This window comes from Myxine glutinosa, chromosome 1 (genome assembly GCF_964187855.1).
Source record: "Myxine glutinosa chromosome 1, kmMyxGlut1.1, whole genome shotgun sequence".
Taxonomy (NCBI): domain Eukaryota; kingdom Metazoa; phylum Chordata; class Myxini; order Myxiniformes; family Myxinidae; genus Myxine; species Myxine glutinosa.
Window position 1 is genome coordinate 204,482,889 of NC_136261.1, and position 19,086 is coordinate 204,501,974.

Genomic DNA, 19,086 nt, shown 5'->3' on the forward strand with positions numbered 1-19,086 from the left:
GGCATTCCAATCGACGAGGGTCTGGGCCACGGTTTGGGCCGGGGTTGGTGCTACATTTGGCCAGCGTGCGTGTATTTTGGCCTGGTCCCACACCCGCGCGGGCAATACAGCCTTCCCCATATGGCAGACGTCCCGCCAATCTGCGCCTGTATCGTGTATCCACAAACGCATAAATTCCGGTATCTGACCGGGCTCGTCGGCCAGCAAGGCTCTCACCCGCTCCTGCATAGACGCCAAATCTGATTCTCTCCAGGGTACCCTGATGTTAATGGGTCCCCCCGCTCTCAGTCCTATGGTTTTTAAGGGACACATCCCGATTGTAGGCTGTGGGTTCTCCGATTCCGTGAACCCTTCCTCTGAGGGGTACAGTTCTCCTAGCCCTACTGGGGCCGCGAACCCGCTGTCCGCCCCACTAACCTCTTGTCCTCTAAATGGATTACCCGGGCTAAGGTGAACCTGAGGGGCGGCTGGTCTAGTTCTCTGGGGGTCTAACCCCTGGGGAAACAGGGGCGGGGGTGGGAGAGGTGGCGCCTGTGGCCCGGGGACAGGGCTCAGGGCTTGGGGGGGGGGGGTAGAGGCATGGTAGCTACCTCCCCTACCGCGGGGTCTTGGTCCGGATTTTGGACGAGCGGCATTAGCCGCTGATTTACTTGCTTAACTGCTTACTTAATTGTCCTCTGTCCTTGTAGCTTCAATAACTACAGCTGTAATGCTTAAATTTTCAATATTTCAAAAACCACTTCTGTCCTTCCTACCTGTGGTTACCTGGCCCCTTGCTGTGAGCCTATTTATTTTCTCTTGTTCACCGGGTCCTGGTTTGTTTCTATCTGGATTTCTGTTGCTTGCTTCCTCTGTCCCTACAGCTTCAGCAACTTTCCTGCCCTCTTGTCTAAAGCTTAGTCTCGAGCTTCCTGGCTTGACCTCGTAGTTGTCACTACCTTCTTGTCAAGCCTACCTGGTACCTGCGCATTTCCCTTTTCCTGGCCATGTTCCTTTGGCCCTCTACGTTAGCCACAGCCCTTCTTTCCCTGGCATGCAATGGCATACCCCATCTTGTCTCTGGGCTGATCCTTCCTGGAAAGTTCTTGGCCACCGGCGCAGCTTTATGGCTGTCCGACCTCACATTTCCCCCTCCTCCTTGCTAACTGTAACGTTATCCTTAGCGTTACCCGTTACCCTCTTAACGTTATCCTGGTGAATTTAACAAAGGCTCGTCATTCTAAGGCTGGTAATTAGCCTTTACTTACAATTTTCGTTCGGAGAGCAGGCAGTGCAGATGACAAGGAAACGGACTGAGCCCGCTCGAGGGAGGGAGGTTCGAATTTGGAAAAGTAGCCCTTTAATACAAGACGATGCTCACCTTAAAACAAATCAGCGTGCCGGCGCCGGCCTCAGGCAGCCTCCCTCCTGTCGTTCAGGGTCCACTTCTCTTGTCCCTGCTCTGCTGCAATCCGAGTCACGGCACCATAAAAATGTGGGGAACACTTCTTGATCGTAACAGAAGTTCACCAACAGATTGAGAATGACGAACTTTATTAAATACCAATTAATACAGATCTGGAGGAAACGGAGACGTCTACAGCACGAATGACCATCATGCCATGTCCACCTTCCTAAAAGCACATTGATTCACAGTTCAGTTATATAGGGACACGCTTTATCAGGGAATCTCCGAGAGGACAAAGGAACTGGCAAAGGTTCCTCCCACCGTCATCCCCAGTGGGCCGAGCCCCCACCATCATCCGTCCTTTCGTCTTGGAGGAGTGAAGCACGCACCGTCAGGATCCGGACCAGATGTGGTTTCAAGGCTCCGAGGTGACAGAAAATATAACTCACCGAAGGGGGATTGCATTCTTGGTCCTGATAAGACCATAAAGTGTATGAGGCCGTTCTGATGAGTTCCAGGTGTTGAATGTACCTTCCAGTTCACATTTCTCATTTAAACTTAAATTCAGAGCATATTTATCGTAACTCAAGCGTCACTGTGATTATACAAAATATAGTTAATGTTTTAACAGTTTATCAAAAGGTTTATGTCTACGATCCAAGCATCCTACGTAAAGTTTCACATTCCACACGCATATAATCCGTTTTCCTGCCCGCGGCTCGAGGCGCCGTCTGCGGAGAAGGGAGAGAGTTTACAACTAGGCTTATCTAGCCTTCAAAGGGCGCACGTATACAACGAGGCCATCTGTTCAGCACAGATGAAGCGAGTATTTTCTCATTTTAAACTATAGCAAAGCGAAAACCTTTTATTAACTTATGAAATAGCATTTTTAAACAGCATTTATAACATAGCTTAAGCAGTAACATATCAGTCAAACGACATCTATAACAGAGCATTAAGCAGTAACAAATCTGCGACCTGACATATATATATATATATATATATATATATATATATATATATATATATATATATATATATATGTATTTATATATATATATATAAATAAAGGAGGAGTGTCTGTGTGTGTGTGTGTCTGTCTGGATGTCCGCTTATAACCCAAGAACTACACATCGGAGAAACGTTTTAGACACAGATTCGGAATCAGCATAAAATCCTGGTGGTTATAGGCTACTTTTTATTTTAATATCAATGGTTTAAAAAAACCGGGCCAGCGGCAATTCCATGGTGTAGTTTGTGGCGGCGCTATTGCCCCTTTCCGATCCCATGACGCATTGCGGTTCCGATTCGCGATAAGGTCTGTGCGCTATCACCGACACTTTTCCACCTTTTCCATACCTTTTAATCAGATTTACCTTATCGTCCATCATAACCACATTACGCTTGGAAACACTAGCATTATCCTTCTTCGGACCCATGGCTAACACAGACACAGTAAAGGAATACTGTACGTCACCTCTGTTTTGAATGAGAATCAGCAGTTGCGCGTATGTACAGTATACTGTGCGTACATATTTATATATTTATAATGTGCTATTTATTGTATTTGTTTAGCTTGTTGTTTTTTAGCTTCTTTTATTGTTAATTTATGTACTATTTTATTTATTTTAAATATATTTTTAAGGAAAACAAATGTTTTCACGTCCGTAGGAGTGACGTAAAGTCGCACATAATGACGTTCGCTGCCCGGTCATGAAATAAATTATGATTCTCTTGACAAAGTGACATGAAGATCAGGTAGTAAACCTCCCAACTGAGTTTCTCAACAGTCGTCAGCCTCAATTCTAAAATCCTTAATTTTCATCCTATTGACTTGAACTTTGAATAGGATTTACATATCGGCTTACTGAATTAAACCACCAACTATTTTTGAGATCGGCATAGGCCAAAAGGTCAACGTAGGCCAAAGGTCAACCACTTTGTTTTTTAGTTTCTAAAATCCTCAATTTTCATCCGATTCACTTGAAATTTGAATGGGATTTACATATCAGCAAACTGAATTCAACCAACAACTATTTTTGATATCACCATAGGCCAAAAGAGCAACATAGGGCAAAAGTCAACAACAATTTCAAATTTCTAAAATCCTCAACTTTCATCTGATTGACTTGAAATGTGAAGAGGATTTGCATATCAGGTCACTGAAATTGAACCACCAATTCTTTTTGAGGTCAGCATAGGCCAAAAAGTAAACATAGGCCAAAGGTCAACAACTTAAGGTGAAGTTTTAAAAATCCTACATTTTCATCCAATTGACTTGAAATTTGGATAGGATTTGCATATCGGGTCACCTAATTCAACCACCAATTATTTTTGAGGTCTAAAGGTGAAAATATCAATATGGGCCAAATTTCTAAAATCGTCAATTTTCATCTAATTGACTTGAAATTTGAAGAGGATTTGCATATCAGATCACTGAATTAAACCACCAATTATTTTTGAGGTTAACATAGGCCAGCCAAAAGGTCAACAACTTATTTCAGGAATATTTCAAGACATATTTCTGGCGCAGGGGCAATCAATGAAGGTTGTCGGCCTGAACTTCACAGAACAAGTGTTTGCCCATGGCCAGCTGTACGTGGGCTGCTCGAGGGTTGGAAAACCAAGCAATCTTTGTCTTGGCACCAAGTAAGAAAACCAGAAATGTTGTATACCCAGAGGTTTTGAGAAATTGAAAATTGAAAAAACGTCATGTAGGAAATGTACTGTGATATTGCTCTAAAATATACATGTTCTTTTCATCATATATTTGTATTATTCTTATTCAACCCGGGCGAAGCCGGGTACCTCAGCTAGTATATATATATACATATTCGCATGTAATAGTGGCCATGACGGTGTAGGTAGCTGTAGTATTTAGATTTTTTTTTTTTTCATTTTGTCATTCGTGAATGGCATACTCCTTTGTGTTTCAAGTTCATTGTAAGCCATGAAGCAAAGAGCAGAATAAAATGGGTAGAAATGGATGAAAGTCAGACAAAAGGATTTACAAGTACGACTTGCTGCCTGTTGTCTGTCGGTTAACATTTTTATTAACTTATATGTTCCATTTCAAGGTACTTTTGCTGCAGGAGGCTATTAATATTATTGCCAACCTATGGTTGTTTGTCCGTGTTCTATCCTTTTAAATGCTGTGTCAAGCAGGAAAAGCAACACGTATCGTTTTTAGTCTTTCATACGAGTCGGCCAGGTTTGAACCAATGACCTCCCCGACTCAGAGCGGACACTGAAAGGATTGATTAAACTTTTTCTTGAGTGTGTATGGGGTATGTCATCGTCATCATGCTAAAATACGCAATTTGGTGTCTGTCCGCGATACATTCGGCCGTTACTTATCCAATCTCAACCAAGCGTGAAAGGAGGAGTACCGGTAAGGTAAGGGTCACACGATGTAGTTTGCAGCGACCTCATTTCCTCGTCCTCAAAGGGTTTTTGCGTCTTGGGCGAAATCAGTGTTGAGGTGTATATCTGTGTTAAGATAGCTTATCGTGTCGTTTCTCCAATGCCGCTTGTATTAGTAATAATAAGGTAATAACACGAATGATAAAATCGGAATGTTAATGTTATTACAAACAAAATTAATAATTTGCCCTTCCCAAGGGCTTTTTCCTCCTTGAACAAACGCAGTGTTAACGTTTACAAATAGCTTATCATGGCGTTCTTTGCCTAGATCTACTGTATTCTATATATACCTCAGAGAGGTAATAACATGACCCTTCCTGCTGCTCCTGGAGGGAATGAGTGTACTAATCCTAGCAGAAGCGTAAAATGGCATTGAGAGGTAAAATAAATAAATAATAATGCCGACGCGGATTGCTTACGTCATTAAATGCGCCTGCTAGAGTGCTAGGCCTTTGGCCTTCAGTTTAAACATCATTTTGATTTGGATGGTTTTACGTTTTTTTCTTTTTTTTTTGCATTTAGTCATCGAATTGTAACGTAAGTGTTTTCACCAGTTTGTTCTACCAATGGAAGATAAGCAGCTGAGAATGTAAGTTTAAATAATAGCGACAGTAGATGTTTTTTTCTGTTTAATGAAACGGTGGGTGCGACACGATGGATGGTGCAGAGTTCGATTCCCGACCCGACTATAAACTGTCTGAATGGTGCATTGCAGGCAGGGCTTTAAATCACAAACGGACAAAGTGCGCCGTCCTTGGGATGTACTTTAAGCTGGGTGTTCCGTCTGCTAGCATTAACTGGAGGACATTAAAAAAAATAGAATGCCGCGGTGTCTTTCACGAAGAGTGGGCCAGTTATTGCCGGAACGGTGAAACCAGTTACAAATGCCTGCCGAAATCGCCTTTAGTCGAACGTCACGCCTGGACAGCCGGGTCGTGAAAGACCCGTCGAAAACGGTCCTCTGCGACCATGGTCGTACGTGATACTGATATCATTGCCCACATAACCAGGAGGGACGTTTATCGTGCTCAACCATGGCCGTACTGTACATGATCATTGATCACGGTGCTGAAGGTCTGCAGTGGTTCATCGTGCGTGACTCGTGGCTAGTGGCTTTCAGGGACGCCATGTGATTGGTTGTGTCACTCGTGTTGTAGATTGGTGAGTGGAGATGTGTGTGGCGAATATGACGTCATGTTCCAACGGGTGCGCAGCGTGATGAAAAAGAATGGCGATTTTAACGTGAGTACAAGAAATCACACGATTCTCCACCCCCTCCGCCTTCTCCTGCTTCCCTTTTCCTTCTCCTGCCCCCCTTCTTCTCCTGCCCCCCTTCTTCTCCTGCCCCCCTTCTTCTCCTGGCCCCCTTCTTCTCCTCCCCCTTTCTTCTCCTCCCCTCCCCTTCTCTTCTCCCCTCCTCCTCCTTCATTTGCATTTATTTATATTATAACAGGCTGATATTGTAGCACCTCCAAGCACTTGTCATGTTTTCTCTTGTGCAGATCTTGCTTTGTGTCGGAAGTTTTTTTGGTGACTCAGAAGCATCTCGAGAAGTTTGGCGAGAATACAAAGAGGGGAGGCGGGCAGGTAACATGAATATGACGATTTGTCACAAAAAAAAGATTGCCTGTCTTGACGTGGCCCAAACTGCTCGGCACATTCTGTTCCACCTCCAAACACCCTTTGATGCCCTATGACCCGTAGTTCCGCTGCCAACCTACATCCTTGGCCCGAATGATGCCTCCACTGTGGATTTGTTTCCTGGTGCAGATGGTACAGATGGTGAGGAGGTGGCTCCCGGGATCACCTACCTAGGTACAGTGAATATAAAAACGGCATTATTCATGATCATGTCTGGCTTAGTACCGGATGTATTGTGGCAGTTTAAGAAGTTTTCTTCTGATATTGCGCTCATAACCAACGGTTACTGTCATTCGAGTAAAAAGGCCGGAAATGTTGTACGCAGCAGAATTGCACAGAGAAAATCTGGATAGTCAGCTTGACTTCAGCTTATGAAGAATTTGCTCTGTGAAGTGAGGGTGGATTTTGATTAAATTATTTTACATTTCAATCTAGATGTAACAATTTGAGGTGAATGGAAACTTTTTGAGTGATTGTCAATTTGAGGTGGATATAGAAAAAAAGAAAATGAGCTACATGGTTGTGCCATGAAAGTGTGGGTGTACATGTGTATTTTGTATTTGGTCACAGGACATCATGGTGTGCTACGCACACCTACAGGCCTAGTTGTGGCATATTTGAGTGGGCATGAAACACGGAATGGAAAGGCTGAGGCTTGGCAACACACTGCCGCACATGGAAATGCTCTGCGGGAGATGGGGAGTAAAGAAATGGACATATTGCTGTCATCTACTTGGCCAGAGGGTGTCTGTAAATACAGCCCTGAGCCGGTACGATTGAGAGAAGGAAACAATGTTGAGCTATGTATGTGGTGATCTCAAGTATAGAATGTGAAATATAATGTGTGATTCCTCATGCAGGTATCTCATCGATAAGAGGTACCGGTAAAATTGCATTTCTACATAATTTTTCTTTCATTAATGGAATATTTTATTGCGAGTGTGATGTATAAAACGGGCTCGGTGGTGCAATTGTTGGAGTGTCCACTCTGAGTCTGGGAGGTCGGAGGTTCAAACCCGGGCCGAGTCATACCAAAGAATTTATTTTAAACAAGTCAGGAGACGACGATGGTTCACGAGCGAGCGGTATTCAATGACGAAGGACGGACTATCAAGTCGATCATCGGCGATTGATGCATCAAATCGGGACCATAATCAGTTATGAGGTTAGTTAGCTACACAATACCGAAAATTTGGTTCGATTCCAACAACTTTGAAAATTTGACCTTTGTGACCTTGAAAGGTCAAAGGTCGGAGATTCTGAAATTTGTTGGAAAACTTGTATTTCATGATGTATGTGATAATATAAGATCATGTATGACATTTCACCCTATCAGGAAGCGAACAATGTAATAAAACCGTCAAAAATCGACTTTTCTAAATTTCGTGACCTTGTGACCTTGACCTTGGGGCGAAAATGAAAAATCGAGCTCCGTGGGGCTGGACACATGACATTGGTTCTCACCAAATATCGAAACCCCTGTCAGATTCCACCAAACCCCTCAGTGAAGATGTAGCTTCAACTCGATTACCCCCTAAAAAGACATCTTTTTCGGGTGTGGCTCCGCCCACAATGGGCGCAATACGCCCACTCTAGGCAGGACACAACTAGATCATGATATCAACCTCCCACCCAAGTTTCACCAAGATCGGATGATATCATCGGGTAGTTATGCTGCGGACAGACAGACAGACAGACAGACACACACCAAATGGAGTGAAAACTGAGTACGCCTTTTGGCACTTTTCATTGGTTGGCGATAGAATAGGGAGGGGCTGTGTACAATATATAATATAACAAACATATCCTTCCCTTTATTGGTTTCGGGTAAAAGATAAATATCTGGAGATAACAGCAAGTTACAAATTGAACAAGAAATTGAGGCTGCAGATCGAACTAAAACGCACCATTAGAATTAATCATAGATGATGACGCGCACGATGAAAATGGAAGTGCTCCAGTCGCTGTTGTACATGCACACAAAAAGGTCCCAAAAAGTGATCACGCCCACGTGCGCAAGATTATTTTAATTAATCGTGAAACTGAGAATTATCAATCATATCAATTAGTGGTGGTGTACTGTAAAGCGCTATCGCTCTCCTACATAAATCTATGGTCGCTGTCGGCTTGTCAGGTGGCGTCATTCGCTGCTAGGATATGTGTGGTGTATTATCCCAGTGAAAATTGACTAAATTCAGGCCAAATTGGAATCGGCAAATCATTTTGAGGTTTGCCTTCTATAGGCTCCGAAAGACTTGCGATGACAAAATTATTGGCAGTCAAAGGATGTGATTCATTTTATAAACCTCTTACACTCTATTAGATCAGCAATGTTGGCAGCCCTTTTTGGCATCTGTATGATAGGACACTTTCTGTCCCGTCCCCCCCCCCCCCCCCCCCCTCCCTCCCCATCCCGCAAAATTGTGTATACATATATGAAAATAATGTTACATGTATATCTGACACTGAAACAGACAGGATATTCTTCCGTTCTTGCCATATACAGTACAATTGGCTCTATAAGACTCCAAGGCTTCCTTGAGGTTGAATTGCGGCCCTAATGGTTAAGCTAATTGGCGTTGCTTCAAACTTGTAATGAAATCATCCTTTGCCTGTCACAAACAGTTGCTGTTAATAATTGAGAGTTATTGGCCACAACTGCCATCGAGGTTGTGAAAAATGATTGTCAATGAGTTTCTGGTGTGCCAAATGGAACCTCTCATTTCCGCAAAATCTCACTGTCTCACCTTGTCATTCCGGCTTGATTGTCGAATGAACCTGCTTAACTATTTCCACTGTCAGGCAGTGGAAGAGGTTCTGTCTCCAACTTTTAAGCCTCACCGTCAGACATAAGCTTTCCTGGATATGTAGCCAAGCTGGCCCCCAAAGCAAGCGGCAGACTGGGTAGTGGGTATCCTCCGTCATTGTAAGCCTTTCCTTGGAAAATCAGAACTACTCACAGCTTATGTAGCACAGCGGAGTACTGCTCTCCCTTGTTGTCTGGTACTTTGGAATTACATCTGAGTCACCTCGATTCTGTGGAATCTACAGCTCTAAACAACATTGGAATCTCTCGTGATGAGGTTGAAGCACAATATATTGTTACGGAACCCAGCGTCGGCCTCTGTTCCCCTTATCGAAGGAGGATTAATCCCCTCGTTTATGACTGACCGACGTGGTCCCTGACGCTGCCCAGCTACCTCCGGAAAGGCAGGTGCACAGCCCCGTTCGTACCGCGGACAGATGTTTAATTGCCGAGCGGTTTTAGCAACCGCGGCACGAACTATTAACAAGGACTAGACCCGATCCTTGAACGTTGGCCAAATCGTGCCACAGGTTTTCAATGGGGAAAAGACAAAGACGAACGGATGTGAAGAAGAGGAAGACAAAAGTAGGAAGAACAAATATAATTTATTACTACTATTTACACAATCAAAGAAACCAAGGAAGAAGGAAGGATAATAAAATAAAGACAGAAAGAATGGAAGGAGACACAGTGCAAATATTAACTTATTCTAAACAGGTTTAACTTATACCCCAGGACATGACACACAGAACAAACTCACGTACACAGAAGGATGGAATGGCAGGGATGAAGGACTGGAAGGAGAGAGGAAGGTACAGCTGGGGCAGATGGTTCGGGCTTGATCCCGCACGGGACGTCGAGCTGGACCTCGACGGTCACCGATGCCACCGATCCTGGTTCCCGCATGGTAACGGGTCGAAGCTGCCTGGTGGAGTCAACGCTACTTGGTGGAGTCAAAGCTGCTGGGGGGAGTAAAAGCTGCTGGTACTGCTTGTGGTACTGCCTCGGGGCTCATCTGCCGCATCTCTCTCTCTCTCCCTGTCTGAGCTCACTCCCAAAGGCTTCCGCGCGCGCTTTTATTGCCCCTGGGGCGATCAAGCCGCCGGCCTCCAGGACACGCCCATCGGCGAGCTCGCCTAGGCCCTGATTGGCCGCGAGGGCCCACCGATCCCGCCCCCAGAGGAGGCGTTGGAAAGGCCACGCCTTGTTCCTGGCGCTGGGCTGACTCCTCCCACCTTCCGCTCCGAGATGACCTCGTGCTCAATGGAGTTTGGGGTGATTCGAGCGAGCCCCAGCCAAAGGGCAGCGAACGCTGCCGGCAATTGCGTTTTGGGGGCAATTGAAAGGGGATTCTACTTTATTTGAATTCGGTGCAATGCAGTGTTACTAGTGGGAAGACAGAACCTTAACCTAATACACATAATAAGGAGATAACTACTGAACAAAGGAAATCTATGATTTGCTATGTGATGGTATATGGATTAACTACGGGAACGACCTTTGACCTTTATACACAACAAATGGAGGAAGGAGGGTGATATTTCAACAATTAAACACAATTCTCATATCCATAACAATATGTTGCCTTCACATCACAGACAGGCCATTGGCCTCTGTTATTAGTCCGCTACCGGTGTACACCGGAGGGGACTATAGGTTTGCACTCTGTCCCTCCGCTGTCAGTCTGTCACGCAAAGAACAGTTTTCCGGACTTTTTTTTTCGAAACTCTTAATGCTAATGATTTCAAACTTGGCACATGGTTTCCTCATGATAAGTTACAGATCAAGTTCGAACTTCACGACGTTTCGATCATTTTTGACAAAGTTATGGCACTTTGAACTTTGGTAATTTCCCCAACAGTTTTCCGGACGACAGAGTGCCACATGTATTGTATTGCCACATGATGAGGGGACATGTATTGCAGCGCAATACTCAGGATGCTTGTTATTTTTATTTTATTTTCTTTACTGATTCTCTTTCTGCTTTCTCAGCCCCCTCATCCCCACCACCTTCCACCCCAATCTCCTCGAGGACATGTATTATTCGACAGTAGAAGCCCCTCTCTAGTTAAACTACCAACATTTCTGCTCCACCTCCGCTCTTTTGTTTCTCTTTTCTCACATTTGTGGAATTGACCTCCAGGTGTGGTTTAATTTCTCTATTCTTTCGAGAGCTGCAAGCAAATTGTGTACCCTAATCCCAAACCACAATCCCCCATCCCTACCCGTGATCTTTTATAATAACTATACCCAAGCCATTTGCAGGTTACTGTGATTTAACCCCTACTTCAATTGTGGCCTCACTAGTTGTTTTTGTCCCCCGTCGCACCGCGGAGCGAAAGGGGGACTATGGTTTTCCCCTCCGTCCGTGCGTGCGGACGTGCGTGCGTGCGTGCATGCGTAAGCGAAGGACCGAATTCTAATTTGGTGTGTGGGTGCAACTAGGCATAAGGAAGAACCCTATTGAAAATTAGGTCGCCACGTCAAAACCCAAGATGGCCACCGCCATGCATGTCTGACGCCATGTATGTCTGAACCTTGTGAGCGGAATATCTTGAAAAACAAGCATTCTGAGTATTGCGCTAAAATACATGTCCCCTACCAAAGTTCAAAGTGCCATAACTTTGTCAAAAATGATCGAATATGCAAATTTATGCACGGTTGATGCTGGTTTTCAAACTTGATCTGAGGTATGCTGAGACACGTGTGTCACGCCTCGCCTCGTTGATAAGCCCGCAAGGTTGCTCCGTGGAGCGGCCTGCACGTATTGCACTGTGTGAATTATATAAATTATTACCAACTCACGGTCTGACGTACTAGCGATTCAAGAGATATCCATTTTTTATGGCACATTGGAGAAGCCAATGCGAGGTTTCTTCTTCCTCAGCTTGTCACAACTCTGTCGAATGCGATCGAGTTTAAAAAGTCAGAATTTGACCAAATCTGTTTTATTTGTTTGTTAATATACCGCAGCTATTGACAAATCTTAAATTAGAATTTTATTTGAGGTTAAAATGACCGCGACAGGTTGTGTCCAACGATGCTTTCAGTCTGTACATTTGATAAATAATTAAATCTGCACACTTGACGCCTCTTAATCTTCACGCAATAACAACTTCTAGCTTCCAGACCGTACATCCAATCATCTTGAAATTTTGCACACTTGTTACTCTTCATGAATTCTACTACAGTATGAAGTTTCACGTCGATCAATAAAGCGATTCAAGAGATATCCATTTTAAAAATATTTTCGTTTAATTAAAGATATCTGCCAAACCACGTGAGCTATTGTAAATTCCAAAAGGACATTTTAGTAGACTGACATGCGGAACAGATCTGTGAAGTTTCCCCTCGATTGGATCAAAAATGAGGGAGGGGCTCGGTTTTAAAGGTTCATGCTTAAAAACGTCATAACTCTGAAACCATGTGACGCATGACGTCATGCTCGCTGACTTATTTGTTCGTCATGGGTATGCGATTCTGCCTGCAAAGGTTGGCCTCGATCTGTTCAGCCGTTGCAGAGAAAAAGGGGTTTTCGTGTTTTCACGGAAAAATATGGCGCCCGAACCACGTGACCTGTGACGTCATAATTACCATTAAAATATTCTACAGACCGAGTCCGTCCTATGGTGAAAATTTGATCTCAATCGGTCCTATTATTGCAGAGAAAATGGTTTTTAAAGGAAATTAAAACTTTAAATGGCACTGTGTTAAGGATCATCAGAATTATCAGAATTCCCAATGTTCAAAGTGCCATAACTTTGTCAAAAATGATCGAAACGTCGTGAAGTTCGAACTTGATCTGTAACTTATCATGAAGAAACCATGTGCCAAGTTTGAAATCATTAGCATTACGCGTTTAGAAAAAAAGTCCGGAAAACTGTTCTTTGCATGACGGACTGACGGACTGACTGACGGACTGACGGACGGAGGGACGGCGTGCAAACCTATAGTCCCCTCCGGTGTACACCGGTAGGGGACTAATAAGCGAAGTACCAACGTCTAATCTGGTGTGTGGGTGTATCTTGGCATAAGGAAGAACGCTATTGAAAATTGGGTCGCCACGTCAAAATCCAAGATGGCCGCCGACATGCATGTCTGAACCTTGTGAGCGGAATATCTTGAAAAATAAACGAACTACTAACTTCTAATCTGGTGTGGGTGTATCTATGTATAAGGGAGAACACTATTGAAAATTGGGTCGCCACGTCAAAATCCAAGATGGCCGCCTTGCATCTTCCACTTTGTCAACTCACATCACTTCAACGACGGGGGACCTAGGCGTAACGCTTGTTTTCATATGGATCGTCAATCCAACCTCTTGCTATACTTCTACAATTAACCTCTGGAAGAATTTCATTGACAAGAACTCTGAAACAGTGCGTTTATCCATGAGCTATCTTTGGCAGATAACTTTACCCATCTGGCTTACAAAGCTAGCTGAAGAGTGGGTACTCTCTGCATCACTTTGTATCACTGAACTCCTAACTGCTTACAAAACTACATCTCGTACAAAGTAGTGGTGTTTTACCTTGTGAGCCAAATAATGCTCAGCTCACCTCTCTTGGATGCTGTGAATTTGAGGAAAATATTTCATAAAGCTTATACAGGTACAAATTTTATTCTAAAATAATTTAGTAACTTGTGTGTGTGTGTGTGTGTGTGTGTGTGAGTGTGAGTGTGAGTGTGAGAGAGAGAGAGAGATGGTGTATGGTGATGAATTACCCGTAAACCTAACAAATGCCTCGTCGGACCCCTCCCATTTGAAATGTACAGTTTCTGCACCTCAATCTCATTTTGTTTTCATTTACGGTACATTAATCTAAACTGGCCTGTTTTGTATTTCCATCTTCGCACACACAACATGAATAGTGAGTTTGGATCACAATTTCAAACTCCATATGTTTTTAAATATCCTACCCAGAGTGGACTATAGGTTTGCTCTCTGTCCGTTAGTCAGTCCATCTGTCCGTCTCACCTGTTGTTTTTCAAACCTTTTTCCCCATACCCTTTCACATATTGAACTCAAACTTGGTACATGGCTTTATTATGATAAGTTACAGAGCAAGTGGAAGTTTCAGGGCATTTCATAAAAAAATTTAAAAATTTTGTTGTGGCTTTACTATTCAAAATATTGGGACCGATATGGGACATGTATTGAAAAGCAATCTCCCTCTTCTTTTTATTGTTTCTTGTCTCCTAATGTCTTAATTGAGGTAAAAGTACAGTGATGTTTCATAATAACCTTGTCTTTTTGTTGTATGTGCAGTCATGTGAAAAAGTAAGTACACCCTATGTAAAGTTTTGACTTTTTCAGCATATTTCAACATACAGCTATTTGATCTTCATTTCAACAATATTGATAGATAAAGGTGATATAATATAACAAATATCATGAAACATTTACATTTTATAGTCCATTGTATAATTTAAATAAACATAAATGCAAATTTTGAATGTGGAAAAAGTAAGTACACCCTTGGTTCTAATAGGTGGTATTGCCCCCTTTGGCAGAAACAAATTCAAGTAGGTATTTCTTATAACTGTCTACCAGTCTGACATCAACTGGGAGAAATTTTTGCCCACTTCTCCATGCAGAATTCTTTCAGCTGTGTGATGTTTGAGGGGATTCTTGCATGCACAGCGTGTTTCAAATCCCCCCACAACATCTCGATGGGATTTAGATCCGGGCTTTGACTTGGCCATTCCAGACCCTCCATTTCTTTCTTTTCAGCCATTCCTTGGTGGATTTACTGGTATATTTAGGGTCATTTTCATGTTGCAAGGTCCACCTTCGGTTGAGCTTCAACTTTCCGACAGATGGCCTCACATTATCCTCAAGCACCCTCTGGTACAATGAATAATTATTCATAGTGGATTCTATGATGGTGAGCTGCCCAGGCCCTGATGCAGCAAAGCTGCTCCAAACCATAATATTTCCACCACCATGCTTTACAGTTGTTATCAGGTTCTTGTGGTCAAATGCTGTCTTTGGTTTTCGCCAAACATGTCTTCTGGTACTGTGGCCAAATAGCCAGACCTTTGACTCATCTGCCCAGAGCACATTGTTCCAGAAGTGCTGGTCTTTTGCCTAGGTGTTCATTGGCAGACTTTAGTCTTGCCCTGATGTTCTTTCTGGACAGCAAAGGTTTCCTCCTGGCACACCTCCCATGTAGATCAAATTTGTGCAGCCTCTTTCTAATGGTAGACTCGTGCACTTTGACATCAACAGTGGCAAGAGCTACCTGTAGGTCCCGTGATGACATTCTGGGGTTCTTAGAGACTTCTTTCAGCATCTTGCGGTCTGCTCTCGGGCTGAACTTGCTGGGGCGGCCTGGCCTGAACAGGTTGGCAGTTGTTTGGAATCTTCTCCACTTGTAGATGATCTTCCGGACAGTCGAATGATTGATTTCAAATTGTTTGGAGATCTTTTTGAATCCCTTCCCAGACTCGTAGGCATCTATAACCTTATTTCTGAAGGCCTCAGATAGCTCTTTTGATCTAGGCATGGTGACGCCGCACACTTCAACAACAAAGAGCAAACCAAACTAAATGTCTGAGGTTTAAATAAGACAGGTTCCTCCAAGATCCTCTCTGACGATGTTCTAATCATTTGCACCCGAGCTAGTGCACCTGATTCTAATTTTAGGTATTTGAAGTAGTGATAAATGTAGGGGTGTACTTACTTTTTCCACATGCTAAATTTGCATTTATGTTTATTTATACAATGGACTACAAAATGTAAATGTTTCATGATATTTGTTATATTATATCACCTTTATCTATCAATATTGTTGAAATGAAGATCAAATAGCTGTATGTTGAAATTTGTTGAAAAAGTCAGAACTTTACATGGGGTGTACTTACTTTTTCACGTGACTGTATATGTATACGTATATGTACATTAAGTCTCAGGTTTACATCGGGGATGCGTTACTGGAAAGTGCATCGAATATCGAAACAACGTAAATTAAAGCAATTTTTCTCATAATAATTCTGACATTCACATAGAAATGCTATTTACCCTTTAAGACAGTGGATAAAGTTCTTTGAAATGGATGATATTGGATTAAAATATCTGATGCTGAGCAGAATGTACACTACGTGCTAATCGTCCAGGAAATGTCTTCCCTTGCATTCTACAGCTATCCAAGTGAAATAAATTGATATGATGATCTTCATATGTTAATTTAATGATTCCATCCTCAAATGATATCTCATTAATGTTTGAAATTTTAGCTCCATGTCCATAATAACATGGAATTGCCCATATTATACACTGTGGTTATATAGCGCATGCCCCTTTCACCACAAAGGAACAAAATGCCAAGTGGAGTGAATTTTTTTTTTTTTTTAACCATCATGAAATCAAATGAAACTTGCACAGGCAAAAGTTCAGGGTGCCCTCATTAATCCTTGAACGATTTGCAGCTTCCTAGGTCAGATCCTCTTGGAGGAGTAGTAGATGAAACATGCAACATAATATATGATGAAACATACAACCTCCATTATATGTATATATTATTGTTATCTAAGAGCATTTTCTAGCACGAGTGTGATGGAGAAACCTTTTCAATTGCACAGGTGAGTTTGCATCGGACTGCCGAAAGCTCTGTTTTGGCAAATGTCTGCCGTTACCTCCAACCCAGATACCATTTTGCTGGTCTCCAAGGCTTTTTCCATGAGCGAGTACCTTTCAGGTAACCACACATGATTCATGATCATTTGTAGCAGTGTCATTGTCTCCTTTCGAGCTCCATCCCAGGAATATTGTAATAAAATCACATTCGGTGCATCTTGCAAATGTTACATCGTGATTGTACCACCTTACCCTAACAGCTCTCACATCACACTGCTGGTAATAGGTGTGTATTCACTGTGATATAATTATTATAGCTCGGATGTTTTCCAGCAACAAAGTCTAGATGTTCACCTTGTTCTTTGGCCCAGATGCATTTTAAGACTTTGATTTGTTATTTTCCATCTGTATCATTCAACACATGTTCACTTTGAATATGTAACCTGTAATAACCTTTTTCCTTATCTCCCCTCCACCCCCCACCCCCCACCCCCCTCACACCTACAATACCTCACCATCGCATTACAATATAATTTTAAATTTGTTTCAAATACTACCCTTGGTTAGCACTGCATTTATACATGTTAGGGTGTTGAAAATGCGTTGTATAAACAAAATATATAATCAGCCAAAAACCCTTTTTCAAAGGCCATATGTAGAGATACCACTTGGGCTGACAGGATGGCCTCGCTAGAGGTACGCACACTCACCTCTAAGCTGTCTTGCCTCGGTTCGAATCCCGACCCAGCTATAAACTGTCAGTTCGGTGTTTCACAGGAAGGGTGATTCAACAATGTGTGTGCTGTCCCTCGGATGGACGGTAAACCTGGAGTCCCATCTGCCAGCATGGGTTGGTGGACGTTAAAGATCCCGTGGTGTTCTTCACAAAGAGTAGGCGAGTATCGCCGGCACCATGGCCAAATTCCAAATTCCTGCCCTAATTAGGCGAACGTCAGGCCTGGCCAGGCCGGTTCGTGAAATACTTGGGCTAAGCTTCCCCCGGCCAATCCCACAAGGTGCGATAATAGTGGCCGTTAAAGAGCAACAAACAAATGTAGAGATACTATTTATCATTTAAAAGCTTTTGCTTTATCATCCTCCGAACTTAACTCGTTTCCCATTCCATTTCCTGCAGGAACCATGAGGTTTTGAGAGAAAGGCCAAAGCCAGTAACCAGGTTTATTGGTCTTGCTGGAGCTACAGCCAAAAAAGGAAGGTGGCTGTATGCATTTTCCATGACCCCTTGGTCCAGGAGCCCTGCTGTGGACCTAAATAAGCAGCCGCCTGATGTCACAGAAAATCCTTGGAATCTTTCCAAAGTGGCTAAAGCAACTTTGGACTGTGGGGAGGTGTGCAACATGTCACCTCTCCTTTTAATATTTCTAGCACATATTTTTCATTCCTCCCGCCCATACCTCCTCCCAATGCATCTGCATTTTTAATTTCTCTCTTCTCTGTTTCTTCACCTCCTCATTGCCTCTGCCACCAAAGGTGCATGCAGGTTATATTTTCACCCCATCTGTATGTTTGTCTGTGAGCAGGATATTAAAAAAAGTTATCGACGGATTCGGACAAAATTTCGTGGACAAGTTGGGTGTGTGACGAGGATGAATTGATTAGATTTTGGTGAAGATCTAGTTACTAGAATTTTAAAAGTGATTCTTGATCATTGACAGGGCCAAAAACGATATATGGCACAATATCACAAAAAGTTGTGGACCAAATGATAAAACTTGGTGGACAGCTTAGGTGTGTGTGTGACAATGAAGAATCGATTAGATTTTGGTGAAGATCTGAATCCGGATGCAGATACGAGAATTTTTTATGTGATTCTTCACCATTGAGAGATAGGACCAACAATGATGTATCGCATGATATTTCTAAAAGGTTGTGGACCACTTCTGACAAAACAAGGTGGTTGAGTTGGTTGGGTGATGAGAACAAGCCGATTTGATTTTGGTTGAGGTCTGGATCCAGATCCGGCCTATCAGTGGGAATCAAAACGTAACCTGTTCACCCTGGTGTAGGTGTGTGCTCCACTGAGTGCCCGTGCTAGTTCTGTCTGTTTCCCATTGCTGTTCTTCTGTTTGTTTTAACATGACGTAAGCTTGCTGTCATTCATCCATTTATTTATGACATTCATTAATTTGCTGTCATCACCCTGTCATAGACGTCCACCTCAATCTCCTGTTTGCTCCCTTCCCCTCTCTCTTTCCTCTGCTGTCACCAATAATTCCCTCTCCTACTCAG

General features: G+C 43.0%; 1 protein-coding gene across 4 annotated transcripts in view; it reads left to right on the forward strand.

The window, feature by feature from the left end:
* Window positions 1-4,363: 4,363 nt before the first annotated feature.
* CWF19L1 (CWF19 like cell cycle control factor 1) overlaps window positions 4,364-19,086 on the forward strand; it is a 44,254-nt gene continuing 29,531 nt past the window's right edge. For 2 of the 4 annotated variants that reach the window (XM_068125641.2, XM_078782641.1), the window contains exons 1-7: window positions 5,208-5,399; window positions 5,968-6,052; window positions 6,313-6,397; window positions 6,515-6,625; window positions 7,022-7,221; window positions 16,842-16,957; window positions 17,972-18,185. In XM_068125641.2, coding sequence (XP_067981742.2) covers window positions 5,377-5,399; window positions 5,968-6,052; window positions 6,313-6,397; window positions 6,515-6,625; window positions 7,022-7,221; window positions 16,842-16,957; window positions 17,972-18,185 — 834 coding nt within the window. In that variant the 5' untranslated portion in view covers window positions 5,208-5,376. The other 2 variants (XM_078782654.1, XM_078782646.1) reach the window with 2 other exon arrangements.